This window comes from Conger conger, chromosome 17 (assembly GCF_963514075.1).
Source record: "Conger conger chromosome 17, fConCon1.1, whole genome shotgun sequence".
NCBI lineage: Eukaryota > Metazoa > Chordata > Actinopteri > Anguilliformes > Congridae > Conger > Conger conger.
In genome coordinates, this window is record NC_083776.1 from 14,070,816 (window position 1) to 14,094,863 (window position 24,048).

Below are 24,048 nucleotides of genomic sequence, written 5' to 3' on the forward strand. Positions count from 1 at the left end.
AATTAAAAATAACTTTGTAGCGAACGGAACGAATGAATGCACTATTGGATGCAGGGGGGGAAGGTATTTGTGTGAGGACTTGCATTTCTCGCGAGACTTCCTACTGGGCTTAATTTGCAAGCGTGAGTTGTCCACACTGTTAAGAGCAGCTACTCTACCGATCAAAATAGCATTCAGTTGGTAATGCCGCATAGTTACTTAACTGATCTACTTCAATCAAGACTTCCAATGGTATAAAAATAAGCTAATGATACCAATGCATATTAATGTATCGTTTAATTTTGCAGCCCAGGCAATGTAATGAAAAGTAAATAATCTTCTGTAAGTTAGGTAGCTGTCACTTAGCTGAACAAACACAATAACAAGCCGGCTTGTTATTGTGTTTGTAGCCCACAGCAGAATTTGAAGTTTCGTTGTGCTATTTCTGTGCATAATGTCGGGATTCAATCCGGAACTAATTGACTATTTAGAAGGCAAAATCTCATTTGAAGAATTTGAAAAACAGAGAGAAGAGCGAAAATCCAAGGAGAAGGTAAAGTCTTACGTTTCCTTACTGACCAAATGATTAAGCTTTTGCCTTGCATGATTGCTAACATGTTAAGCTCGTCATAACCCTACACCACAGTGTTTCCCGGCTACTATTAATGAATGTCAAAGGCTGAGTTTTCCCTCATTCTCTTTCAGGCGACCTTAGGTGAAGAGGATGGGGTTCCACCTGATGATCCTTTCCCCAGCACGTCCAGTGGCACCCGGAGAACTCGCAAGCGGCGAACAGGTGCGTCTGTCTGCCTCCCCGTCTCAGGAACTCGGTCGTATCGACATGCTGAACGCAGCCTTGCGCTTGAAAGTTGTGCCTGACGCATTTCTTCTCTTGCCTTTCAGAGGGGCTGGAAGAAGGGGTGAGCCCCGGCATTCATAAAGCCTTTTCCTCCATGCTCCAAGACGAGGTTGAGGAACTGATAGAGGATGATGACGACGACGATGATGATGAGGATGATGAGGACGGTGATGGAGGTATAGAAGAAGAAGAAGAGGAGGAGGATGAGGAGGGCGAGGTGGCGGTGGCAGCGAAGGAGGGGGAGGAGCAAAGTGACTTCCCCTCAGCAGGGGATGTTTTCGCCCTGGAGATGGAGCTTAACCGCGAGAACAAGAAGATGATGAGGGTGAGGGCTGTGTGTGGGGGTGTCTGGGCACCATACAGCTATGACATAAAGCTCAAGCAAATGTCCAGTAAAAACAAAGTGCCCTAATAAATACATTTTAGAGCCTCAGTAGTAAACTATTTTTCGGTGTAATATTTCCTCTAAGTAAACAAACTCAAAGTAGTTTGTTTCTGATTTCTCATAATGCTGTTTGGGTGTATGTATGTGTGTGCGTGCGGGTGTATGTATGTGTGTGTATGTATATGCGTTTTTGTGTGTGTGTACAGGAGAGGAGGCACCGCAGCAAGCTTCCCCGGGCCCTGAGGGGCCTCATGGGAGAGGCCAACATCCGCTATGCGCGTGGAGAGAAGGAGGACGCCATCACCATGTGCATGGAGATCATCCGGCAGGGTGAGCTGCAGTCACTCCTCTTTATTTAACACAGTGAGATCATCCCAGAGCACGTGGTGTTGGTAACAGAGGGGAGTGAGCTTGTTCTGCCATCGGGTAGTAAAAAGCAATCTGTCAACCACCAGAGGAGAGGCAGACAGATGTCTTTGCTGTTGCAAACCTCTAGGACAATAGCCCTTTTTGTGTTTTTAATGTGAAATTCATTGTATATGTCATTCCACTGGTTTTTGTGGTCCATACATACTCACAGCAGGGAGGAACTGATTGAAAGTTAAAAGCAACGAGGTAACTGCCTTCAGTGTGAAACTTGTTCTTGACAGTGTTATGCATGAGTAAGATTTCATCTGATTAAATCAAGTCGCTGGGTCATATCTCTTCTCTTGCTGTTCCATGTTCTCTCCTTATCCCTGGTACCTGACCTCTCCTTCTCCCCCTCTTCACCTCTGTCATACTTTTTCCTCCTAAACTGCCCCCGTACTGTTCTACATATCCCCCTGCACGCTACGGCACATCTCTGACCCCGCGTGTGTCCTACCCCTGCTAGCCCCGCTGGCCTACGAGCCCTTCTCCACCCTGGCCATGATCTACGAGGACCTGGGCGACATGGAGAAGTCCCTGCAGTTCGGCCTGATCGCCGCCCACCTCAACCCCAGCGACTGCGAGGAGTGGGTAAAGCTGGCTGACATGTCTCTGGAGCAGGACAACATCAAGCAGGCCATCCTCTGCTACTCTAAGGGTGAGAGCCTCCCCCTACCCGACCTGAGTCTCAGGGACACGGAGCCGACTTAGACCCACACTGTCAGATGCTCCAGGGTGGCAGAGCATGCTCGTGGCTCTTCTCATTTGTGGACTGTATGGATGTGAATTTCCACTGTTCTACATTTGAGCTATTTACTTTGTGTTAATGCCAAGTAAATCCCCTCTCTTCTCTCTCTCCCTCCTGAATTTCTCCTCTCCCCGCTCTCTCCTTTCTCTCTGCTCTCGTTCTCTCCCCCCAGCCATTAAGTACGACAGCACTAACGTGCGGTACCTGTGGGAGCGCTCCACGCTGTACGAGCAGATCGGGGAGCACAAGCAGGCCATGGATGGGTACCGCCGGCTGCTCAGTCTGCTGCCCCCTACTGACGGGGAGCACTTCATGCAGCTGTCCCGCGACATGGCCAAGTCAGTGCGCTTCCACACACGCATGCAACGACACACAAACACACATAGGCACATGCACAGAATGGGACACACATGCGCACACAAACACACGCACAAGTATATTTATTACACACACACACACACACACACACGCACACAATACAGCACAACACAAACTCCTCACGCTGCGCACACACACTTCAGCCTCGCAAAATAGGAAAGTCTGTGACTTTGAAGCGTCAAAGTATTTGGGCTTCCTGTGATTTATTTAGCTCTGTATAAAAACGTCAGACTGAAATGAGAGCGTGATACATGTGGGAGGTCAGAGGAGGCGGGCCGTGTTCTGACCCGGCCGCCTGGCTCTGTTCTGACCCGGCCGCCTGGCTCTGTTCTGACCCGGCCGCCTGGCTCTGTTCTGACCCGGCCGTGTGGCTCTGTTCTGACCCGGCCGTGTGGCTCTGTTCTGACCCGGCCGCCTGGCTCTGTTCTGACCCGGGCGCGTGGCTCTGTTCTGACCCGGGCGCGTGGCTCTGTTCTGACCCGGCCGCCTGGCTCTGTTCTGACCCGGCCGCCTGGCTCTGTGTCTCAGGAGCTACTACGAGACCAGCGACCTGACGGCTGCCATCGGGGTGATGGAGGAGGCGCTGTCCCGCTACCCCGACCTCGTCACGCACGAGTCCGTCAACATGGCCGCCGAGCTCTACATCGCCAACCACCAGCACTCCCAGGCCCTGCAGGTGAGCCCTGTGGGAGTCATCAGCACTTAGTGTGTGCGTGTGCGTTCGTGTGCATGCGTGTGTGTGTGTGTGTGTGTGTAAGAAGGCAGTATTCTGGTGCGCTGACAGTCAGACACTAGCTGTGAGACAGCAGAGGTCAGTCCATTTCGCTCGTTCCCAGGTGCTGGTGCAGTTCTGCGGCATCGTGATGCTGAGAGACCAGTCTAAACGGGAACCAGCGGGGGGGCCTCCGGACCAGGCTGGAGAGACCGGGCCGGAGAAACCCGAGGAGGGAGAGAAACCGCAGGACGAACTGGAAGGTGCATATGCATGGTTTCTACCAGGCCAAACCGTGTGGTGGTGCCAGAACTGTGGGCTGGGAGTCACTGGGGATACACTGGGGAGGCACTGGGGGGGCACTGGAAGGGTAGAGAAGGCTTGGGAGCTGCACATGAATAGTTATAAGGCATTATAACCCCTCCAGACACACTGGCCTGACCCTCGCTGTGTTCCTCCTCAGGGGAGGTTCAGAGTGTCCAGATCCCAGAGCACATCCCAGTGGACATCAGGATCAAGCTGATGGTCTGCCTGATCCACCAGCACATGTTCAAGCCTCTGGAGGTGAGAGAACGCACCCTCTCAGGGCTGGTGCGTGTGCATGTGTGCGTGCGGCCTTTTCTTGGGACTGAAAGGGTTAGTATCTCAGATTTAGGCTGTGTATGACCCTGTGTATGCCGGTCTCTGTGCTGCAGCCCATGCTGACGGCGCTGATGGAGCAGAGCCCGGAGGAGCTGGGGGACCTGTACCTGGACGTGGCCGAGGCCTTCCTGGACGAGGGCGAGTACGGCTCGGCCCTGCCGCTGCTGTCTGCGCTCGTCTGCTCCGAGAGATACAACCTGGCCGTGGTGTGGCTGCGACACGCGGGTACGCCCACAGTGCTTCAACATATACATACATACAGAGACTGAAGGCTCTGGGGCATATGGAGGTGTGTGTGTGTGTGTGTGTGTGTGTGTGTGTGTGTGTGTGTGTGTGTGTGTGTGTGTGTGTAGACAGTAAAGTGTGTGTGTGTACATACATACAGAGTGTCTGAAGGCTCTGGGTCATATGGAGGTAGCAGTGAAGAGCTACAGTAAGGTGTGTGTGTGTACAGTAAGGTGTGTGTGTGTGTGTGTGTGTGTGTGTGTGTGTGTGTGTGTGTGTGTAGACAGTAAGGTGTGTGTGTGTGTACTCAGAGTGTAAAGGCTCTGGGGCACATGGAGGTGGCAGTGAAGAGCTACAGTAAGGTGTGTGTGTGTGTACAGTAAGGTCTGTCTGTGTGTGTGTGTGTACACAGAGTGTCTGAAGGCTCTGGGGCACATGGAGGTGGCAGTGAAAAGCTACAGTAAGGTGTGTGTGTGTAGACAGTAAGGTGTGTGTGTGTGTAGACAGTAAGGTGTGTGTGTGTGTGTGTGTAGACAGTAAGGTGTGTGTGTGTGTGTGTGTGTGTGTGTGTGTGTAGACAGTAAGGTGTGTGTGTGTGTACTCAGAGTGTAAAGGCTCTGGGGCACATGGAGGTGGCAGTGAAGAGCTACAGTAAGGTGTGTGTGTGTGTACAGTAAGGTCTGTCTGTGTGTGTGTGTGTACACAGAGTGTCTGAAGGCTCTGGGGCACATGGAGGTGGCAGTGAAAAGCTACAGTAAGGTGTGTGTGTGTAGACAGTAAGGTGTGTGTGTGTGTAGACAGTAAGGTGTGTGTGTGTGTGTGTGTAGACAGTAAGGTGTGTGTGTGTGTACACAGAGTGTCTGAAGGCTCTGGGGCACATGGAGGTGGCAGTGAAGAGCTACATTAAGGTGTGTGTGTGTGTGTGTATACAGTAACGTGTGTGTGTGTGTGCGTAGACAGTAAGGTGTGTGTGTGTGTACACAGAGTGTCTAAAGGCTCTGGGGCACATGGAGGTGGCAGTGAAGAGCTACATTAAGGTGGTGGAGATGGCTCCCCTGCACCTGGAGGCCCGGCTGACCCTCTCCACGCTGCAGCAGCAGCTGGGGCACCCTGAGCAGGCCCTGCAGGCCCTGGAGCCCATGCACGACCCTGACACGCTGGCCCAGGACTCCGCCGCAGCGCAGCAGGTACCACCAGGGGGCGCCACAACCCCCAGTCAGCGTGTTTTTCTGGGCATGCCTTTTATGTATCTTTCTGTGTGTGTGCGTATGTGTCATGTCGTGTGTGTTTGTGTTTTTGCGGGTGTTTGTCATATGTATGTTCTGACCCCATGCTGTGTGTGTGTGTGTGTGTGTGTGTGTGTGTATGGTTTGTTTGTTTGTATGTGTGTGTTTCTCATTTGTGTATTCTGACCCCATGGTGTGTTTGCGTGCGTGCATGCGTGCGTGTATGGTTTGTTTGTGTGTGTGTATATTTCTCGTATGTGTATTCTGACCCCATGCTGTGTGTGTGTGTTTCTCGTATGTGTATTCTGACCCCATGCTCTGTGTGTGTGTGTGTGTGTGTGTGTGTGTATGCAGGAGCTGAAGCTGCTTCTCCACCGCTCCACCCTGCTGAACTCTCAGGGCAGGCGGGAGGACTACATCGACACGGTGCTGACCATGCTGGCCATGTTCCTGAAGGTCCCTGCTCCTCTGTCTTCTTTCACACTTCAGCTGTGTATCAGCACGGTCCCCACAATGCAGTAATGTGTAAAATCACTCCTTCTGTCCCATTGGGCACATAGTGAGGACTTAGTGCACCCATCTAAGGTCAAAAACTGTGATGCTTTATTTTTTTTCTCCTCATTCGTCTCATTCTGACTCCCCCTTTCTCTCACTCTTTCCATCCCTTCATTCGCGTGTCCAGGTGGCGATGAACAGGGCCCAGGTGTGTCTGGTGTCCAGCTCCCGCTCTGGAGAGAAGCGCCTCTACCTCGTCAAGGTGTCCTGCGACAAGGTCTCTGACATCGACGACCAGGAGGCTGCTTACCTGGACGTTATAGGTAACCTCCCTGACTGGGGGTCTACTACCCTGCCTTAGACACACACACACCACTTCCCTGAATATGGGGGTCTACTTCTCTGACTCGGACACACACACCACTTCCCTGACTGCGGGGGCCTACTTCTCTGACTGGGACACACACACACACACACACACACACACACACACACACACACATATATCACTTCCCTGACTGCGGGGGTCCACTTCTCTGCCCGGGATGCACACACACCCCTCATGCCCTCCCTCTCCCAGGGAAGACGAACGTGCTGTCGAAGGAGGACTGGTGGCAGCTGCTGCTGCGCACCATCGTGGTGCTGTGTGAGCTGCACCGCTACGAGGAGGCCGAGCTCCTGGTGGACTCCTCCCTGGAGTACTACTCCTTCTACGACGACCGCGTGAAGAGGAAGGAGCTGGAGTACTTCGGCCTGTCGGCCACCATCTTGGACCGCAACTTCAGGACAGCCTATAACTACATAAGGTCGGGTCCGGAGTGTGTGTGTGTGTGCGTGCGTGTGTGTGTGTGTCTGACTGTGTGTGTGATATATATACACTGGTGTGTGTAGCAGGCAGTGGAGCCTGCGTTTGCATATATTTATGTGTATGTAAGAGAAACCATGTTTATGGCTGTTAATTTGGTGTGTGTATATGGTTATTATAGTGGGGTGTGTGTGTGTATACGGCTGTTATCATGGTGTATGTATATTGCTGTTATAGTGGTGTGTATATCGTGGGTACAGTGTGGAGTCTGTAATTTGTGTGTGTCTGTGCGTGCATATGTGTGTGTGCGCGCGTCTGCGCTCTACAGGCTGAAGCTGATGGACAACGTGGACCGGCCTCAGCTGTGGAACATCTTCAACCAGGTGACCATCCACTCTCAGGACGTGCGGCACCACCGCTTCTGCCTGCGTCTGCTGCTGAAGAACCCCGACAACCACGCGCTGTGTGTGCTCAACGGACACAACGGCTTCGTCTCGGGCAGCTTCAAACACGCGCTGGGTACGTGTGCATGAACACTGCACATACGGCTTCAAACACGCGCTGGGTACGTGTGCATAAACACTGCACATACGGCTTCAAACACGCGCTGGGTACGTGTGCATGAACACTGCACATACGGCTTCAAACACGCGCTGGGTACGTGTGCATAAACACTGCACATACGGCTTCGAACTACAGTATGCCGGTGGAAACACACTCCTGTGTTAATGACTGCGATATGAATTGCTTAGTGCACTGAATTCACAGTTTGTATGTGTGAAGATCAGTGCGGGGTTTCGCATGGATACACTGACCGTGATTCACTCTGATAACACTGTGTGCAGGGCAGTACATGCAGGCTTTCCGCTCCAAACCCAACGAGCCGCTCTACAGCCTGTGTGTGGGCCTCACCTTCTTCCACATGGCCTCGCAGAAGTTCGTCATCAAGCGGCACCCGCTCCTGCTGCAGGTCAGTTACATGAGTTATTTCAGATGACGCTTTTATCCAAAGCCACTTACTGTTGATTAGACTAAGCAGGGGAGCAGTCCCCCCTGGAGCAATGTGGGGTTAAGGGCCATGCTCAAGGGCCACAGCTGCACGGATCTTATTGTGGCTACACTGGTGCTTGAATTACCAAACGTAATTACCAAATAATAACACGTTGGCAAAGAGCAGTGTCCAAACCCTAACCCTGTCCAATCCCCCCCCCCCCCCCCCCACCCCCCTGTGGTCAGCTTTCGCAACGCACCTGATAATTATGATGCAAAAACATACGTCACATCACATTTACAAACGGCTCAGAAAAATAGCAGTTAGACCCCGAAATATGTCTACTTCTACCAAATTCGCAATAGTTTTACTTGGATCAGTATGGGACACAAATGAAAAGCTTGAACACGTGAGAAATGTGTGTGTTTCTGCGCTTCACGCATGGTACCTACCCCCGTGTCTGTCAGGGCTTCACCTTCCTGACGCGGTACTCAGAGCTCCGGGGCCACTCCCAGGAGAGCCTGTACAACATCGGCCGCGCCCTGCATCAGCTGGGGCTGACCCACCTGGCCATACACTACTACCAGAAGGCCCTGAACACCCCCTCACCCTCGCTGGAGGTACCCACAAACGGCACCTATACACGTACACACAGCTCCTACACACGTACACATGTCTCTTACACATGCACATGGCTCCTACACATGTACACATGTCTCTTACACATGCACACGGCTCCTATACACGTACACATGTCTCTTACACATGCACACGGCTCCTACACACGTACACATGTCTCTTACACATACAGACGGCTCCTACACATGTACACTACTACCAGAAGGCCCTGAACACCCCCTCACCCTCGCTGGAGGTACCCACAAACGGCACCTATACACGTACACACAGCTCCTACACACGTACACATGTCTCTTACACATGCACATGGCTCCTACACACGTACACGTCTCTTGCATATGCACACGGCTCCTACACACGTACAGACAGCTGTTACACATACACACGGCTCCTACACACGTACACACATACACCGCTCTTACACATGCACACGGCTCCTACACATGTACACATGTCTCTTACACATGCACACGGCTCCTACACACGTACACGTCTCTTACACATGCACACGGCTCCTACACACGTGAACACATACACGGCTCTTACACATGCACACGGCTCCTACACATGTACACATGTCTCTTACACATGCACACGGCTCCTACACACGTACACGTCTCTTACACATGCACACGGCTCCTACACACGTAAACACATACACGGCTCTTACACATGCACACGGCTCCTACACACCTAAACACATACACGGCTCTTACACATGCACACACAAAGATATACAGATACGGATAGTCACAAGTGCATACTCACTAACTCACACACTAACACACTCACAGACACTCACAGACACTCACACAGTAACTATAGAGGCAGATCTGGTATAACCACCAAGTATGGTGTTTTTAAAGTGAAATTAAAAGGTACATAAACACCAGAGCCAGTATAGTAAGAATAACAGTATAGACATTTAGTGTGATTCTGTAAATGTAATAGTAAATAGTCCACAAATGCTACATACAACTAATGCTCTACTCTGAGACCGCAAAATCAAGAACACAAATCACTTCAGTTATCAAAATACTGTAAGCTTCTATGTTCTGTCCAGTCCATCCTCAATCACTTCTATACCCCATCTCTTCCTTCCTCTTTCTCTTTCACTCGCTCGCTCACTCACTCCCCTCGTGTTAACCTGCAGGGTATTGAGGATGACCAGGTAGACTTGAGTCGAGAAATCGCCTACAACCTGTCGCTCATATACCAGGCCAGCGGTAACAAAGAGATGGTACGCCACCTGCTATACACCTACTGCTCCATCTGACGCGGCCGTCTACCGCCCAGCTCCATCGCAGCACTGAGCCTGTACCCTCCGACCCATGCTACACCCGTGGAACGGGAACGGGAAGGAGGGGTCGGAGAGACCAACTCTTTATGGAATATACTCCAGCACAGATTCCTGGGAATTTTCACCAAATCGTGTTACGAACCGAGTGGCCTGCCAGACTTTGACTAGTGTCTAAAGGGATAAAGTACAGTCTTTCACCGTTACTGTACACGGGCCTGGACTGAACATAGGTCTGCAACTCTCCCTTTTGTCCCTTGTGACCACCGAAGAGCAGAGTAATGTTTTACATCCCAAGGTCATGGAGTTGCGCTCCAGTGATTATTGGTTTACCTGTACTCTACTAAACCTTTGTAAAAAAAGAGAAAGTTTTTCTATTTTTTTTTTAAAAGGAAGTCATTGTAAAATAAAATTTGTCAGACGTGTTATATGCAATTGTGTATAGGTCACTCAATGCACAACGCTTTCAATACAATACACGCGTTCAACACACACATTCAACGAAACACAACACACATTTGACATGTTGGTTCTGTGTAGTTGTGAGAGTTGTGCTGCATTTCTGTGGCATCTTGAGTTTTGTCTCAAATGTTTTATTTTGAGTATGTTACTGTATGTCATATATGTTGTGTTTTGAGTGTGTTCCCTGGTCTAAAATCCAGCTATGACCAGCTTGAAATACCAGCTACCAGCTGTTTCAAAATATAGCTTAAGCTGGTCAAACCATGTTGAGTTAGAGAGCTGGTCTAACTGGTCAACCAGCTACCAGCTGTTTCAAAACCTAGATTTAGCTGGGGTTTTTTCAGCGGGGTTGTGTTCTGAGTGTTGTTGAATGTGTCAAGTATGAGGAGTGTATGTAGTATTTTGAGTGTATTATGCTGAATGTGTGTTTGTTGTGAGAGTGCTGTGTTTAACATGTTAAGGATTTTGAGTGTATTTATATACTCTATACTGTACTGATGCAAATGGTGGAAACAACTATATGAACTCACTCAATAGGGCATTGGACCAGAACATGCCCTCAGAACAGCTTGCATCTGCTGTGGAATGGAATGTACCAGCAACTGGATGCAGCATAATGATAATAATGATCTTCCTTGAGGCAGCCAATGGGCCAAAGGCTGTCTCGTACAGTATGTGGTTCCAGAATCTCCAATAAATTCTGTATCGGGTTCATGTCTGGTGACTGAGAAGGTCATGGTGGATGGCTAATGTCGTCGTTATACTCATCAAACTTATTGACATATTAACAGTAATATCAAAGCGTCCTCGAGCTCACTAACGCAGTGATACAGTGAGTGCCGCGCACCACAAATGTCATTATGTCTGACAAACGAGCTACCCATACGGTGGCCAAGTTCTCAGGCGGGCGAGGGAGGACCTGGCCTTCATAAGCCGTGGGATTTGTAAGCGTTTCTGTCCGCTTTGTCACAGCTTGTTTTTTATCGCCGCGAGCTTTTGATGAACGCTGTACATTTTAGCAGCGGGGTCTGCAGATCTTGGAAGTGTGCGTGCTGCGATCTGGCGCCTGCCCAGATTTGAGCTTCTCATGAGTCTAGTTCAATCTCCGTGACGGCAAACTAGACACCTCGCCTGAGCGACACAGTCTGACACTGAAGGAAGAGGAATCACCAGAGTTTTTCCTTTCCTCTTTCCGCACACATTTACAAAAAAGAAAATATCAAATATTATGTAGTTATTGCTGAATATGAGCATACAAAATGTAAAGCATGAAGCCTATATGGACGCCGCAATAAAAGTAGAAGGCGATTAAAATATATTTATACAAAATGAACCGAATGCTTATTACGCATGAATGAACAGACTGCGCATGGTTCATGCAGTATTAAAGGAATTTACTTGGCCTACTTTGACCGTCATTAAACAAAAGCTGCTATGGTGACTGGGTGAATGCGCACATGTCTGGGCATTAATTACACAATAACATTGATTTGCCTGAAGGACCAAGTCTCACTTTCAAAAAGCTGCACGCATTTAATTAATAATGCCCAAACCCACTTACAGGCTCTGGCTGTCATAGTTATAGGGTACGCCATTTCAAAACGGTGTGGCCTCTGTAATTGTATTGTTCTGTCTAATTCCACTGTGACTGACGTTACGACGTTACGATATTTGGGTGGTAAAGCCCAATACAGATACATAAAAGACTGACATGTGCTTTTATAACCCTTAGGTGTCAATAACTCGTATCAGTCTCTATTATGTAGGTGTATTGGGCTTCACCACCCAAATATCCAGCAGTTGTAACGTCAGTCACAGTGGAATTGCACCTCTGTAAATGTGAATAAATTGCATGCGTACGAGAAGCATTTGACCACTGATAACGCTCAAGTTATGTGCAAAAAAATTGGTGCTAAAGTTTTGGTATTTTGGTTTGTGCGTCACCATTTTCTTTGGCCATATTCAACAGTGGATAAAAAACTGTGAACATTTGAGCTTCGAACACGCTCCAATACAAGAGCAAAATCAATTCAAGCAGTCGCGACGAACGGCTCCGTCAGGCTAAGTTATGAGCCAGTATGCAGAGCAGATCTAACACAGATCAGACTGGATGAATTCTTATAGACTACATGAGTTAATTACCTCACGACCCAGGCTGCTGTAGGCGAATCTTCTTTCTTAGTTTCCGGGGGCACCAGTCTCTGGCACTCCCTTATACAACATGATGGATTTTCTTATCGGACGCTGTCAAACAAAAAAATTAATTGCTGCCTTTGTGATCCATTTTCCCTATTGATTTCCATTCTGACAAAGGCAGGTCTCCAGTTTTATGAAAAAGCGTGTTACTGTAGATTGAGATGCTGTTATGGAAACAACCATTGGGGGTCACTAACATACTATTTTGTTCTGCAAGTTGGAACTGACGTACTGGCTCGAACGAGAAGGCTACTTCAGTGCAGGTAGTAATAGTCGCAGCTTCAGTAATTTTACTGTCAAACCAATACGTTTCGAGAGTATTGTCAGGCCTTAAATTCGGCATTGTTTAAAGCTAATAGATGTGGCCATAATTTGTATTATTCTGCATACTCTCCATACTCTGCATTCATGCTTGTCTGATTTTGCTCCAGATTCACATCTGTTAGTCGACAGATCTTTTTTTGCATGCAATCAGACCCAGGCTGTAGATGTACGCAAAGGGCTGGGTATTTTATTGTTGGCTGCAGCAATGTATGTTCATTAAAATATGACCATGGTACCAATTTCATATAAAATATAAAATGACAGATTAGTTAGGCTACCACTCCATACAGTTACACCTTCACCCTCAGACATAAAGGTACAAAAAGTGCATAAAAGGTACAAATGCTTGTCGCATAAAATTGTACCCCTAGCCAGCAATATATAATTAATGTTTCCTATTTTGTTTGGAAACGTACTCATTTGTACCCAAAGAGAATATTTCTGTATTTTCAGGGTACATTTGATAAAAACGTAGGCTACCTCCACTGTCACTTTATTTTTGAGTGTTGCTCGCAATCTGCTTTACTTGCGAAGAGGCGAAATTCAGCTTAATTAGCACTGCACATGGCAAAATTGTAGACAATACAATAAAGGTTATCATCTAGAAATAAATCCTGACGGTGTCAAGAATTGCGCCATTGTATCACGTGACAAGGCGAAATCGCAGAAGAAACCACGTCTTATGACAACTTCATAGGATCAATAAACAATGGGCTAAGTGGAGTCCTGGCGAACAAGCGCACAATATGTATCTTGCTGCGAGGTAGGCTAAATAAAAGGACCTTGTTTTCAGGGGCCCGCTAGCCCCCAACCCCCCTCCCTCTCTCTGCGGGCTTGGTCTATCCCCTCTCATTGCCTCAACAGTCGTTCACACACAGGAACACGTCAAGCAGTTCGAAAAAAACGGATGCTGCGGGTCCAGGCAACACAAGATAGCCACGGGCAACGCTCGTCTTTTTAACGGGAAGGCTGAAGGCTATAAGAAGAAGAATATTTCTCGAAATATTTACACATATGAGAGAAAAAACTGGATGAGACGCATTTCTAGTCCATATCTCTTTTCTTAATGTGCGTCTTCATACACACGAAATGGACTGGATATAGCGCAGTGTTTTGGGCCATCATCGGTACAGATCAAGCCCCGAATATTCTTGTCAAGAACGAGCTACTGTTGCTGCAGAAGCGGAAACGGACGGGCGGATACGGGGTCTTCAAAATAAATAAAAGATGAGCTGAGCTATGTTGGGGAGACTGGCCCAGCTTTCTGTTCATCACCGAACACGATTACGGAACCAGTACATAGCGAAATAGCTATAACAGGTAGGCTATAGCCTATCACCCCCAGCCTTGCAACCTCGGCTAACGGTGTTGTAAAATCCTTGATGGTAGCCTATTGAGGGAGACGTTGCTACGGTCTGCGAGCGCTGGATCACGGCTGACTCTCGGCTGCCTGGGCAGGGCTGGGCCCACCTTAATCGCAAGCGACCCCGATTCTGAACAGGAATTACAATGAAGAAATTCGGTATCTTATTAAAACAGTCACGCAACCATTTTAAGTCAAGCGGTGCTACTGAACACTGTTGTTTTATTTGTTCTTTCCGTGGATTTACGTCCCTCCGAGGGTAAGTGGTGAGGTGTGTGCTTACGTAATGCGTTGCTTGCTTTGATTTTAAATTCCCAGTATTGTTTTTTGGTAGATACAGTACAAAGATATACTCATAATTCAGCTCGCAACCGATGAAGGCGATGTTTATTAGGCCTATGGTGAGTTGTAAAATGTAACCAACCCCGCATTTACATTGTTTTGCCGTTCAGTTGACTGTTATGCGTGGGAAACCCGCTTTGCAATACGTACATAAATAAGGAAATAAACAAAAATAAAGCGCTTTAGTTTGTTGACTGTAGCGTAGCCTAAATGACAATGAACTGTAGCCTACTCTTGTGTGTTGACACACTGGTCCAAACAAATAAATACATAGCTACAAAATCAAAGAGGGAATTCCCTAAGTAACTCTGTGGCGGACACTAGTGATGGCTGTGAGGTATCCAATTTTCTCATGACAAGCGCAATGTTATGCATTTCGGTGTGCCTGTTAACCGGCACCACAATAACACGCTTTGCAGTTTAATTCATCAGGATTTTGGCCATCGGCACGCAAGAGGTTTGAAAACCGGTCATTATTTATTTATCTGTCAATATGTCTGTATGCTACGGTAAATGCATACACTGTGCCAGTCAGTGGGTGTAATGCATAAACAATACGGTGGCACTGTTGTTAAGTGATGTTAAGTGACAATGATCATTAGTGGTGTTGATATTGAGTCTTATCGGAGAGTGGAGCGGTGACAGCATGACCAGGGGCATTCGAGACTGACGCAGCGGGGAGGAACAGAGTCGATGGGTTTCTCAAATCTGACGCGGACGGTAGCAGGGATCAGTGAGAAACTTCTCGGGACTGATAGGAGCATTCTCCTCCATCTCTCCCATCTCCAAGGCTGACACGATTCTCATTTTGGCTTCTAAAATGACGAGTAACCTGTCAGGCGGCTACAGTCATATCATTCTCATTGGTCCTCTCCGACTTGAGCTAACCGCACTTGGAATTCAAGTACAAAACGGAAATAGCCTACAATCTTTTGCCCTGGCTTCTGTTCTCGGGCGGTGTCATGGAGGCCAGACCCACACCCTTCCATATCTCTGCACTCCCTGATTTTAAATCATAGTCATCTGCATAAAACTGAACTCTTCCCAAGGCTGGTTTCTTCCCTAACCTCTCCAGGACAACCAGTGTGCTTAATTAGTCTCTATGCCTGCAGTCTTGACAGGAGAAGTCTGCCCCTGTCAAAAGATAACCTTACTGCAAGAGTGAAGCATATTGGCAGAAGCAATTGTGAATGCTACGAGAACCATCTCTGGTGGAGAGAGGGAGGGATAGAGAGAAAGTGGGAGGCATAGAGGGGTATAGAGAGGGAGGGATGGAAAGGATGAGGGATGGAGGGGAGGGCAGGAAATGCGCTTGCAGGCAGCTGAGGCAGACTGAGCAGAAAGGGCTTGACTCATTGGTTGAGCATTTGCTGGTCTGAGATGGGGGAGGAGGGAGATCTGAGCAACTGTGGAGCGCCTCCCCTGGGAGTGGGTCTGCAGGGGTGGGGGTTCGGGGGGTTAAAAATACCCAATGTGCGACAGGAACAATGAGGTGAAACAACAGCGTTGACAGGGCTTGGAATTTCCTGCGACGAGCCTCCCTTGGGCAGTAGTGACAGGTTCTTCCCAGGGCCTCATTGCCCCCACCTCTCTGTCACAGACATGGGTGGTGTGTTATGCGCCGTTTTAGCCGGTTGTGCCTGACATTTTCCAGCATACCTCTGTCAAACTGTGCAGAACGTACTCCGTTAGGCATTAACTCAGGCGTATAGGGCTCTCTTCTGTGGGTTGCGGGAGGAGGACTCGCCGAACAGCCCGTGTTGAAACATGGCAGTCTCCGTTGGGTGGGCCCCGCTAGCGAGCCGCGTGTGCTCTGACGGCGAGTGTCGCTCGCGGGCCGTTATTCGTGATGCGCTTTAGAGGGAAGTGCTGGTGGACTGAGCAAGCGAACCATGCCAGGGTAAGAGCTGCGATACGCGTGTTGGAATGTGCTCTTAGTAAGAGCTGCCTGCAGAAGCAGTCGATACCGTGGCCTGTAACCAGATAACGGAGGCCTCAAACCCAGTCACTCCAGGGCCGGTATGTGGATTCCTCCTCTTTGCCCTTCAGCACACCTCCCTCCTGGAGCGAGGTTGGGTCTTCAGACAGACGAGCAGTCATGGATCCCCACCCCTCGTCCTGGAGGGGTGCAGGGTCCGCTGAATGTTTATCTTAAAATAACTGAATCATTTGTTTTTTTAGCTGGCACTTTTATCCAATTGATTATACTAAGCTGGGGACAATCCCCCCTGGAGTAATGCGGGCTTATTGTGGCTACACCTGGACTTGAACCACCAATCTTCTGGGTCCCAGGCATGCACCTTAGCCACTAGGCTACAGGGTGTTAAACCTAGAATTGAGTTTATACACCCTGCCTGTACCATCCGATTTCAGAACTGTCATCCGATTGGATGCCATGTCAGAACCATTGTCAGATTGGAAACCATATCAGAACCATTGTCTGATTAGAAGCCATGTCAGAACCATTGTCTGATTGCTTGCTATATCAGAACCATTGTGTAATTGGAACCATATCAGATCTGTTGTCTGATTGGAGGTCAAAACTGAACTGTTATCTGATTGGAAGCCATGTCAGAACTGTTGTGTAATTGGAACCATATCAGACCTGTTGTCTGATTGGAGGTCACAACTGAACTGTTATCTGATTGGAAGCCATGTCAGAACTGTTGTGTAATTGGAAGCCATGTCAGAACCGTTGTCTGATTGGAAGCCATGTCAGAACTGTTATCTGATTGGAAGCCATGTCAGAACTGTAGTGTAATTGGACGCCATGTCCGAACCCCTATAGGTCTTACAGTAGGTTTTCCTGGCCTGGATTTGTGGAGTGAGGTACACCACACAGCATGGCTGGAGCGAGACCTCACCAGCCCTATAATTGGGCAGGGTGATGCCATGCACCATAGACATGAAGCCGTCGCTTGTTTGTTCAAATCAGGGAATGACTGATAGCACGTAATAGCTTGTGAGAGCTGGCTCACTAACTCCATGTGTCCATCACTAGTTGACTGGGCTTGATAAAACCTGCATTCCTTTATTTCTTAGTTTTTTTCTTCCTTGCTAGAGTTTCAAGCGTGACCTACAGATGGTGTCTTTGTTTCTCACACGACTCTGAGCTTTCCGTTCCATTGAAACGAGTAGTAATACCTCTTTCACCTGGAGAATGCCAAGGCCTTACTGTAGCAATACTGCGGCCTTTGCTTACTTCTGGTACATGCAATTTTCTCACACAAATCCACCGAGCTAGGTATTTACTGGAGCGTCTCTGATTCATCCTGTTCGCTGGAGGAAGCGATGACAGCTCTCTGTGTGAGATTTGATCCTGTAACCTTCTGTTTACGAGGCTTCAGTCGTGGCTCCCCGGGCTTTGTGTAACGCAGCAGCGAAGACGCACGGCGCTGGCAGAGTCTTCCCTGCCTGAGCGTTGCTCGACACCTGCGTGAAGCTAGAGTGGGGGGTTCAGTGGGATGGTAAGGGCCTGCCGGAGGTTGGGTTCAGGTAGAAAACTCTTTCTTGTGTCTCCACCTCTCTGCTGTCTGGCTATCTGAGTGCCGCCTGTTATCCCCCAAAGGAAATATCTTCAGTCGATTCAGGTCACCTTTGAGGTATGAGACGTTTGCATTGATTTGATTTAGAGCAGGTCTTGCCAACCTTTCTCCTTCTGTGGCACACTTTGCAGATTCACAAGATCTCATGACACTCTCAAAAGCGAGTGACGTACTGAGGTAGATGTTACATTAACAAACAGTAGGCCTACGTGTTCTTTCAGGGTTTTAATTACGCAATATGCATTTTAATGACATTTAGTTCGGCTTTTGTGAATTGGATTTGGTTTTTTTAAATTCATGGGTCCTTTTGAATTTTTAAAATTAGAATTTGTAAAAATTTTCGCACAGTGCACCTGACATCACCACAGCTTTGGGAGACGCTGATTTAGAGTGTAAATCTAAACGGGGGAGGGCGAGACCGGGCCGGATGGAAGAGCACACTTTGAATCTGCATTTCCGTCACTGCGGGAAATGTAAGCTTGCGTTAGGGCTCGTAATCAAATCACACGCCCATCACTAACTGCGCAAAGTGACTGCCTGTGCACTTCTCCTCAGCTCAGCTTTATGATTGACAACTGGAGCCTGAACAAAACGGAATTAATTTCAAAGCACAGCCAACTATTTTCACAAAAACTACAGCATTGACTGGTTATCCCCATTTACTGCAGACATCGAGCCTCGAGACTCCCCATCGACAAAATGTCTGAACGATTGCCCAGTATAATACAGTAATACAATATGTTTCAAAAGATTAAACAATCAATTACGGGCAGCCTGTAGCGTAGTGGTTAAGGTACATGATTGGGACCCGCATGGTCAGTGGGTCTATCCCTGTGTAGCCATGATAAGACCCATACAGTTGTTTGGCCCTTGAACAAGGCCCTTAACCCCACATTGCTCTAGGGTGGATTATCTCCTGCTTAGTCTAATTAACTGTATGTTGCTTTGGATAAAAGTGTCAGCTAAATGACATGTAATGTAATTATGTAAGTACAAGGCAAGCCTTTTGTAAGCATTAACAATGGGAAGTGCTACACGGACCTTGTCCATCACATCTTTTGGTTCTCCACCAGAAATGGATGAAGAGGGTCCTCCTATTGTAATTCTCCTGTTAACATGGAATGGCCCTGGATCTAGCACAGAAGTGGTCACCTCCTTGCAAATGTTTTGACTGAGTAATTATCGTTTCATAAAATCATTTCAGCAAGGCTTATTTGTACAATGTGTCTGCATTCATCTTTATCATCACCCCAACATTTCAGGACGGTGAGAACACCCAGCTGAGTGAAATGCTTTTTGATGGGCTTTACTGGCTGTGAGATTTTTGGACCAGCACTGTCTGTGCGGGTGCCGTGAAATTGCCGTGGCGACCACCGGGTCATTCCCTGTCTGCTCAATTCCTCCGACTGCAAGAGAAGTGCAGTCCGTTGCCCCTGGAGATGAGAAAATGACCTGACAGCGACAGAGATGGCGATAATCGCGGATCTGATCTGCGCTTGTTCAGCGCTCCTCTTTCATCTCTCATTATGAGTCTGCTTTCAGCGGCTCCGGGACTCGCGACGCAAAGGCACCCGCAAGCCCTCCTGGTCAAGCAGACCGACCCGAGCTTGTGACCAGGGAGATACAGGTTTGATTTCCAAAGTGGAGCAGTGTGTTGTTTCTTGAGAAAGGGGCTTACGTGCAGTGAGTTAGAACCGTGATGAGGCTCTTTGCTCCTCTGATAGATAATATAAATCAGGAGTATCAGCTGGTCACATAATCAAGTGTCAGTCCAAGCCACACACACACACACACACATGCTTATGCACAAGCACACACAGACTCAAAGTGAGGTCTCTTTTCCCTGCGCACTTGCTTTTGTGTTTTGCTCGCGTGTGTGCGTGTGTCCTTGTCCCTGGGCTTATACAACCATTGTTTTTGAGGAAAGGTTAAGGCTCATTGCTCAACAGGAAAAGTGAATTCCACGGCAGGGAATAACTCGGAAATTGACAGCTGGGGTCGCACAAGGAGAGCTCCCACGCTCGCTCGCTCGCCGGGAACGAGTCCCCTCGAATGACCCGTCACACGAGGGCATTCCCTGGCCCTTCCTGTGGGGTGTGGGAGGGTAGCATCGACTGATGCCCCCGAGGCAACAACGGCATTTGATCTGAGTTCTGAGATTATGGGAACCGATGCTGCCTTTGCAGTGGGCGATCGTGAGATAGACCCTTTGTAGGCGCTTTTGCCTGACCTCCTGCTGCAGCAGAGGCGATAGGCTATGCATGCCAGTGACGTGCTAGCTTATCTGAGACATCGCTCGGCTTCTCAAAGGGTGGTTCCTAGAATTGTTTTCAGGTTTGAATCGCTGCGCTGAGCTTAGACCCCATGTTCTCTGAGCTTATGTGATTGTTTAGGATTATTTGTGTCCTGTATAGTGGGCCGGCTTTTCCTGCCAAACTGCAGTGCTTCGCGAGGCCACCACCGCCGTGACATCGCCAGAACACGGTGGAAGTTCCCTGTGTACTGTAGGGTTACCAAAATTGCCTCACTCAAACGTTAGACACAACGCAAACAGGCTACTTACGAAGAGCAGTTCATTAACGTTGCGCGAAAACGTTGCAAGACGTGAAAACAGAGCGTCTCGTACAGGAAAAGCTATTTTTGACGGAGAAGTGGGACGCGGCTGACGAGGGTCTGTTTGCCACCACGCGGTCTCTTGGCGTTAGAGTGTCCCGTCCCTCCAACCCCACGCACACTAGTGTCCCCGCAGATGAGGGGAGATGTGGGTCAGAGCTGGGGGCCACAACGCCTGGCGGTATAAATAGCGCATTCCTACACTGGGCATAAATAGCGCGTGTCGGGACACAGATGCAGATTGGCCCTCAAGACCGAGGGCCAGGGTGGGGTGTGTGTGTGTGTGTGTGTGTGTGTGTGTGTGTGTGTGTGTGTGTGTCTGTGTCTGTGTCTGTGTGGGGGGGGCTCTTTTCCTGGCCCCTCACCCCAAATATAACCAATCGCAGCTCTGCTTACTGAGACGCCCCTCTGTTGAAGATTAATGGGACTGAGGTCTGATGTGGGGATGGGTTTGTAGTGCTCATTGGTTAATTGGCTAATGCCTGAAGACGCGGGCGAGCTGGAAAGTCTATGCCGGCCTTTTTTTTTGAGGTTTTGAGCTGATTTACAGAGCGCCCCCTGCTGCTTCTATGCTGCAGTAGCTCATAGAACCTACAGTCTCCGCTAGAGATTGAACTGGAAACATATTTGGAATTTGTGCATATTAAAAGTGCCAACATATTAAAAGTGCTTATAATAGCAAATGCAGTAGTACTGCAGTATTGCTTTTCCTACTCCAGATACCATAACAGCTACTCTTTATCAAATGAAATCTCGCTAAATCATATTTGTTTAAGACTTTATTGAAAAGTCAATCATACTGTCAATCATTCTAGAACATACTGTCAGTACTGCAGTTTTAAACCAACCCATCATACCCATCTACATTTGACATGTTGTTTTTATTTCAACAGTTAAAATGTGGTCTAATAGAGGCAAATTATACTGTATAATCTCTGCTTCTGCCCACTGTTCTGTGAAGCAGGAGGAGTGTGAGGAGAGACCAAGGGCCCTCAGGTCTGCCATTTTGTTTTTGGTCAGCTTTCTTCCCAACCTTCGCAATAAATTAATCTTTAAGAAGTGATTGAATGTTTGTTTGATAATTTAGGGGTTGCATTCACTGCTTTGTAATATGGGAATTATAGTGTGTGATGGACCAAGGTCTTCAGATTGGGATGTCACAGCCTGTACAGGGGTGCATAACTCCGGACCTTTTGGTTCCAACCAATTACCTTAATTTTCTTTTCTGACAGCTCTAGAAATGATGTTTTACTGGCGCATATGTCTCATGAAGACGTTATTTAGCTAATTAAATTATTAAGAGCAGAAGTTGGCACAAAATCTTTAAACGGATCGGCCTTTGCTGAGCACCCCTGTTTTATACCCTTGGACTGACTCCACATGACACACCCTTCATTTTAAAAAAGCATCAACAAAACAAGATTCAGCGAAAAGTGCTGGCACTGACATGTAGAATTCATAAGTGGTGGAACTGCATCCTGAATGGGACGTGCTTGCGTCCCTCCCATGGATGGATATTATAACCATCTGGTTGTAGAGTGCTGTGCCATTCTCCCACCCTGGTCTGTGTCAGGCCTCATCTTGTGTGGGCAGCTGCCCTTGGGATCTACATCCATCCTATGGGCCCCTGTGGTGAGCTTGGGAGAGGGGTTGGGTTGTGTTGTTTTAGGTTTTGCTAGGTTAGGTTGGGTTGGGTTGGGTTGGGTTGGGTTGGGTTAGGTTAGGTTAGGTTGGGTTGGGGTGGGGTGGGGTGGGGTTAGGTTTTGTTGGGTTGGGTTGAGTTGAGTTGAGTTGGGTTGAGTTGAGTTGGGTGAGGTTGGGTTGGGTTCAGTGGGTTAGGTTGTGTTGTGTTGTGTTGGGTTGTGTAGGGTTAGGTTGTGTTGGGTTGTGTTTTGGGTTGGGGGTTATTGGTATTGTGGATTATATTGCTCAAAGCCCTAAATGACTGATCTCTGTACACCCACACCAGATTTACACCAGATTCATGGTGTCCTTAAATCAGAGCAGGAGCTCCTGGGTCCTGTCTTATGTGGATTGTGCCTGTGTGTGTGTGTGTGTGTGTGTGTGTGTGTGTGTGTGTGTGTGTGTGTGTGTGTGTGTCTGTGTGTCTGTGTGTCTGTGTGTCTGTGTGTGTGTGTGTGTCTGTGTCTGTGTGTCTGTGTGTCTGTGTGTGTGTCTGTGTGTGTGTCTGTGTCTGTGTCTGTGTCTGTGTCTGTGTCTGTGTCTGTCTGTGTGTCTGTGTGTGTGTGTATGTGTGTGTATCTGTGTGTGTGTGTACGTATTTGTGTATGTGTGTGTGTGTGTGTGTGTGTGTGTATCTGTGTGTGTATGTATGTATGTATGTGTGTGTGTGTGTGTGTGTGTGTGTGTGTGTGTATCAGTGTGCATGTTTGTGTGTATCTGTGAGTGTGAGAGTGAGAGTGAGAGTGTATCTCTGTGTGTGTGAGTGTGTATGTGTGTGGGTGGGTGTGTGTGTGTATCCGTGTGTGTGCGTGTATCTGTGTGTGTATCCGTGTGTGTGTGTATCTGTGTGTGTATCCGTGTGTATGTGTATCTGTGTGTATCTCTGTGTGTGAGTGTGTGTGTGTGTGTGTGTGTGTGTGTGTGTGTGTGTGTATCCGTGTGTATGTGTATCTGTGTGTGTATCTCTGTGTGTGTGTGTGAGTGTGTGTGTGTATATCTGCAGCTCTGCAGTGTCCCTGCTCTGGGCACAGGCTGGGCAGCACTGCAGTCACCTCCATCAGGGGCACAGAGGGACACCAGCGCTGACATCATCAGCCCAGTGCCCACAGCAGCGGGGCTGGCGCACTGTCCTGCTCCGTCTCAGCTCAGTGCGTTTGAGCAACGCTTCCACAACATCACGGCAACGCTCCCGCTATGCTGCAGGTTTCCTGCAACATCACAGCAACGCTTCCACAACATCACGGCAACGCTCCCGCAATGCTGCAGGTTTCCTGCAACATCACAGCAACGCTTCCACAACATCACGGCAACGCTCCCGCAATGCTGCAGGTTTCCTGCAACATCACAGCAACGCTTCCACAACATCATAGCAACGCTCCCGCAACACTGCAGGTTTCCTGCAACATCACAGCAAGTGGCAGATCAGTGTGAGGTTGCAAATGTTGATCAGTGTGAGGTTGCAAACATTCAGACAAAGCAATTATTATAATCAACTTTAACGCTTTGTTTTTATTTCGTTCACTGATGTTTAACACCTCTTTTACAAGTGCAAGTGGTTAAGCGCAGTGAAACCCCAGTCGAACAAGAGCTACATGACGATTCGGTTTAAAATGAGGAGAGAATGCTTTTTGGTTTTTACAACACAGTACTGTAACAAAGCTTTTTACATTTTGGTTGACCTTTGACAAAGAAAACGGTTCCATACTCGAGTCTTCCGGGCAGACGTGGGGT

The 24,048-nt window shown here is 48.4% G+C and overlaps 2 protein-coding genes across 7 annotated transcripts in view; both read left to right on the forward strand.

Annotated features, from left to right (window-relative positions):
- The first annotated feature begins 86 nt into the window (after positions 1-86).
- Positions 87-10,197, forward strand: gtf3c3 (general transcription factor IIIC, polypeptide 3). 3 transcript variants are annotated; one of them, XM_061226638.1, is made up of 19 exons: positions 87-532; positions 685-775; positions 883-1,163; positions 1,430-1,553; positions 2,098-2,289; positions 2,552-2,717; positions 3,286-3,433; positions 3,594-3,732; positions 3,933-4,033; positions 4,165-4,336; positions 4,749-4,777; positions 5,350-5,523; positions 5,917-6,018; positions 6,245-6,380; positions 6,638-6,863; positions 7,191-7,381; positions 7,708-7,832; positions 8,321-8,473; positions 9,646-10,197. In XM_061226638.1, the coding sequence occupies exons 1-19, from the start codon at positions 434-436 to the stop codon at positions 9,766-9,768; spliced, it is 2,772 nt and encodes a 923-aa protein (XP_061082622.1). In that variant the 5' UTR covers positions 87-433; the 3' UTR covers positions 9,769-10,197. The 3 variants fall into 3 exon arrangements, with proteins under 3 accessions (XP_061082622.1, XP_061082623.1, XP_061082620.1); XM_061226639.1 differs by lacking the exon at positions 4,749-4,777 and adding an exon at positions 5,192-5,220; XM_061226636.1 differs by lacking the exon at positions 4,749-4,777 and having other exon boundaries at positions 5,321-5,523; positions 9,646-10,196.
- A 3,440-nt stretch (positions 10,198-13,637) lies between these two features.
- Positions 13,638-24,048, forward strand: part of LOC133116626 (E3 ubiquitin-protein ligase HECW2-like) — a 56,129-nt gene continuing 45,718 nt past the window's right edge. For 3 of the 4 annotated variants that reach the window (XM_061226406.1, XM_061226410.1, XM_061226407.1), the window contains exon 1: positions 13,638-14,393. The gene's annotated coding sequence lies outside the window, so the exon portion shown is untranslated. The remainder of the gene's footprint in view (positions 14,394-24,048) is intronic. The other variant, XM_061226408.1, reaches the window with a different exon arrangement.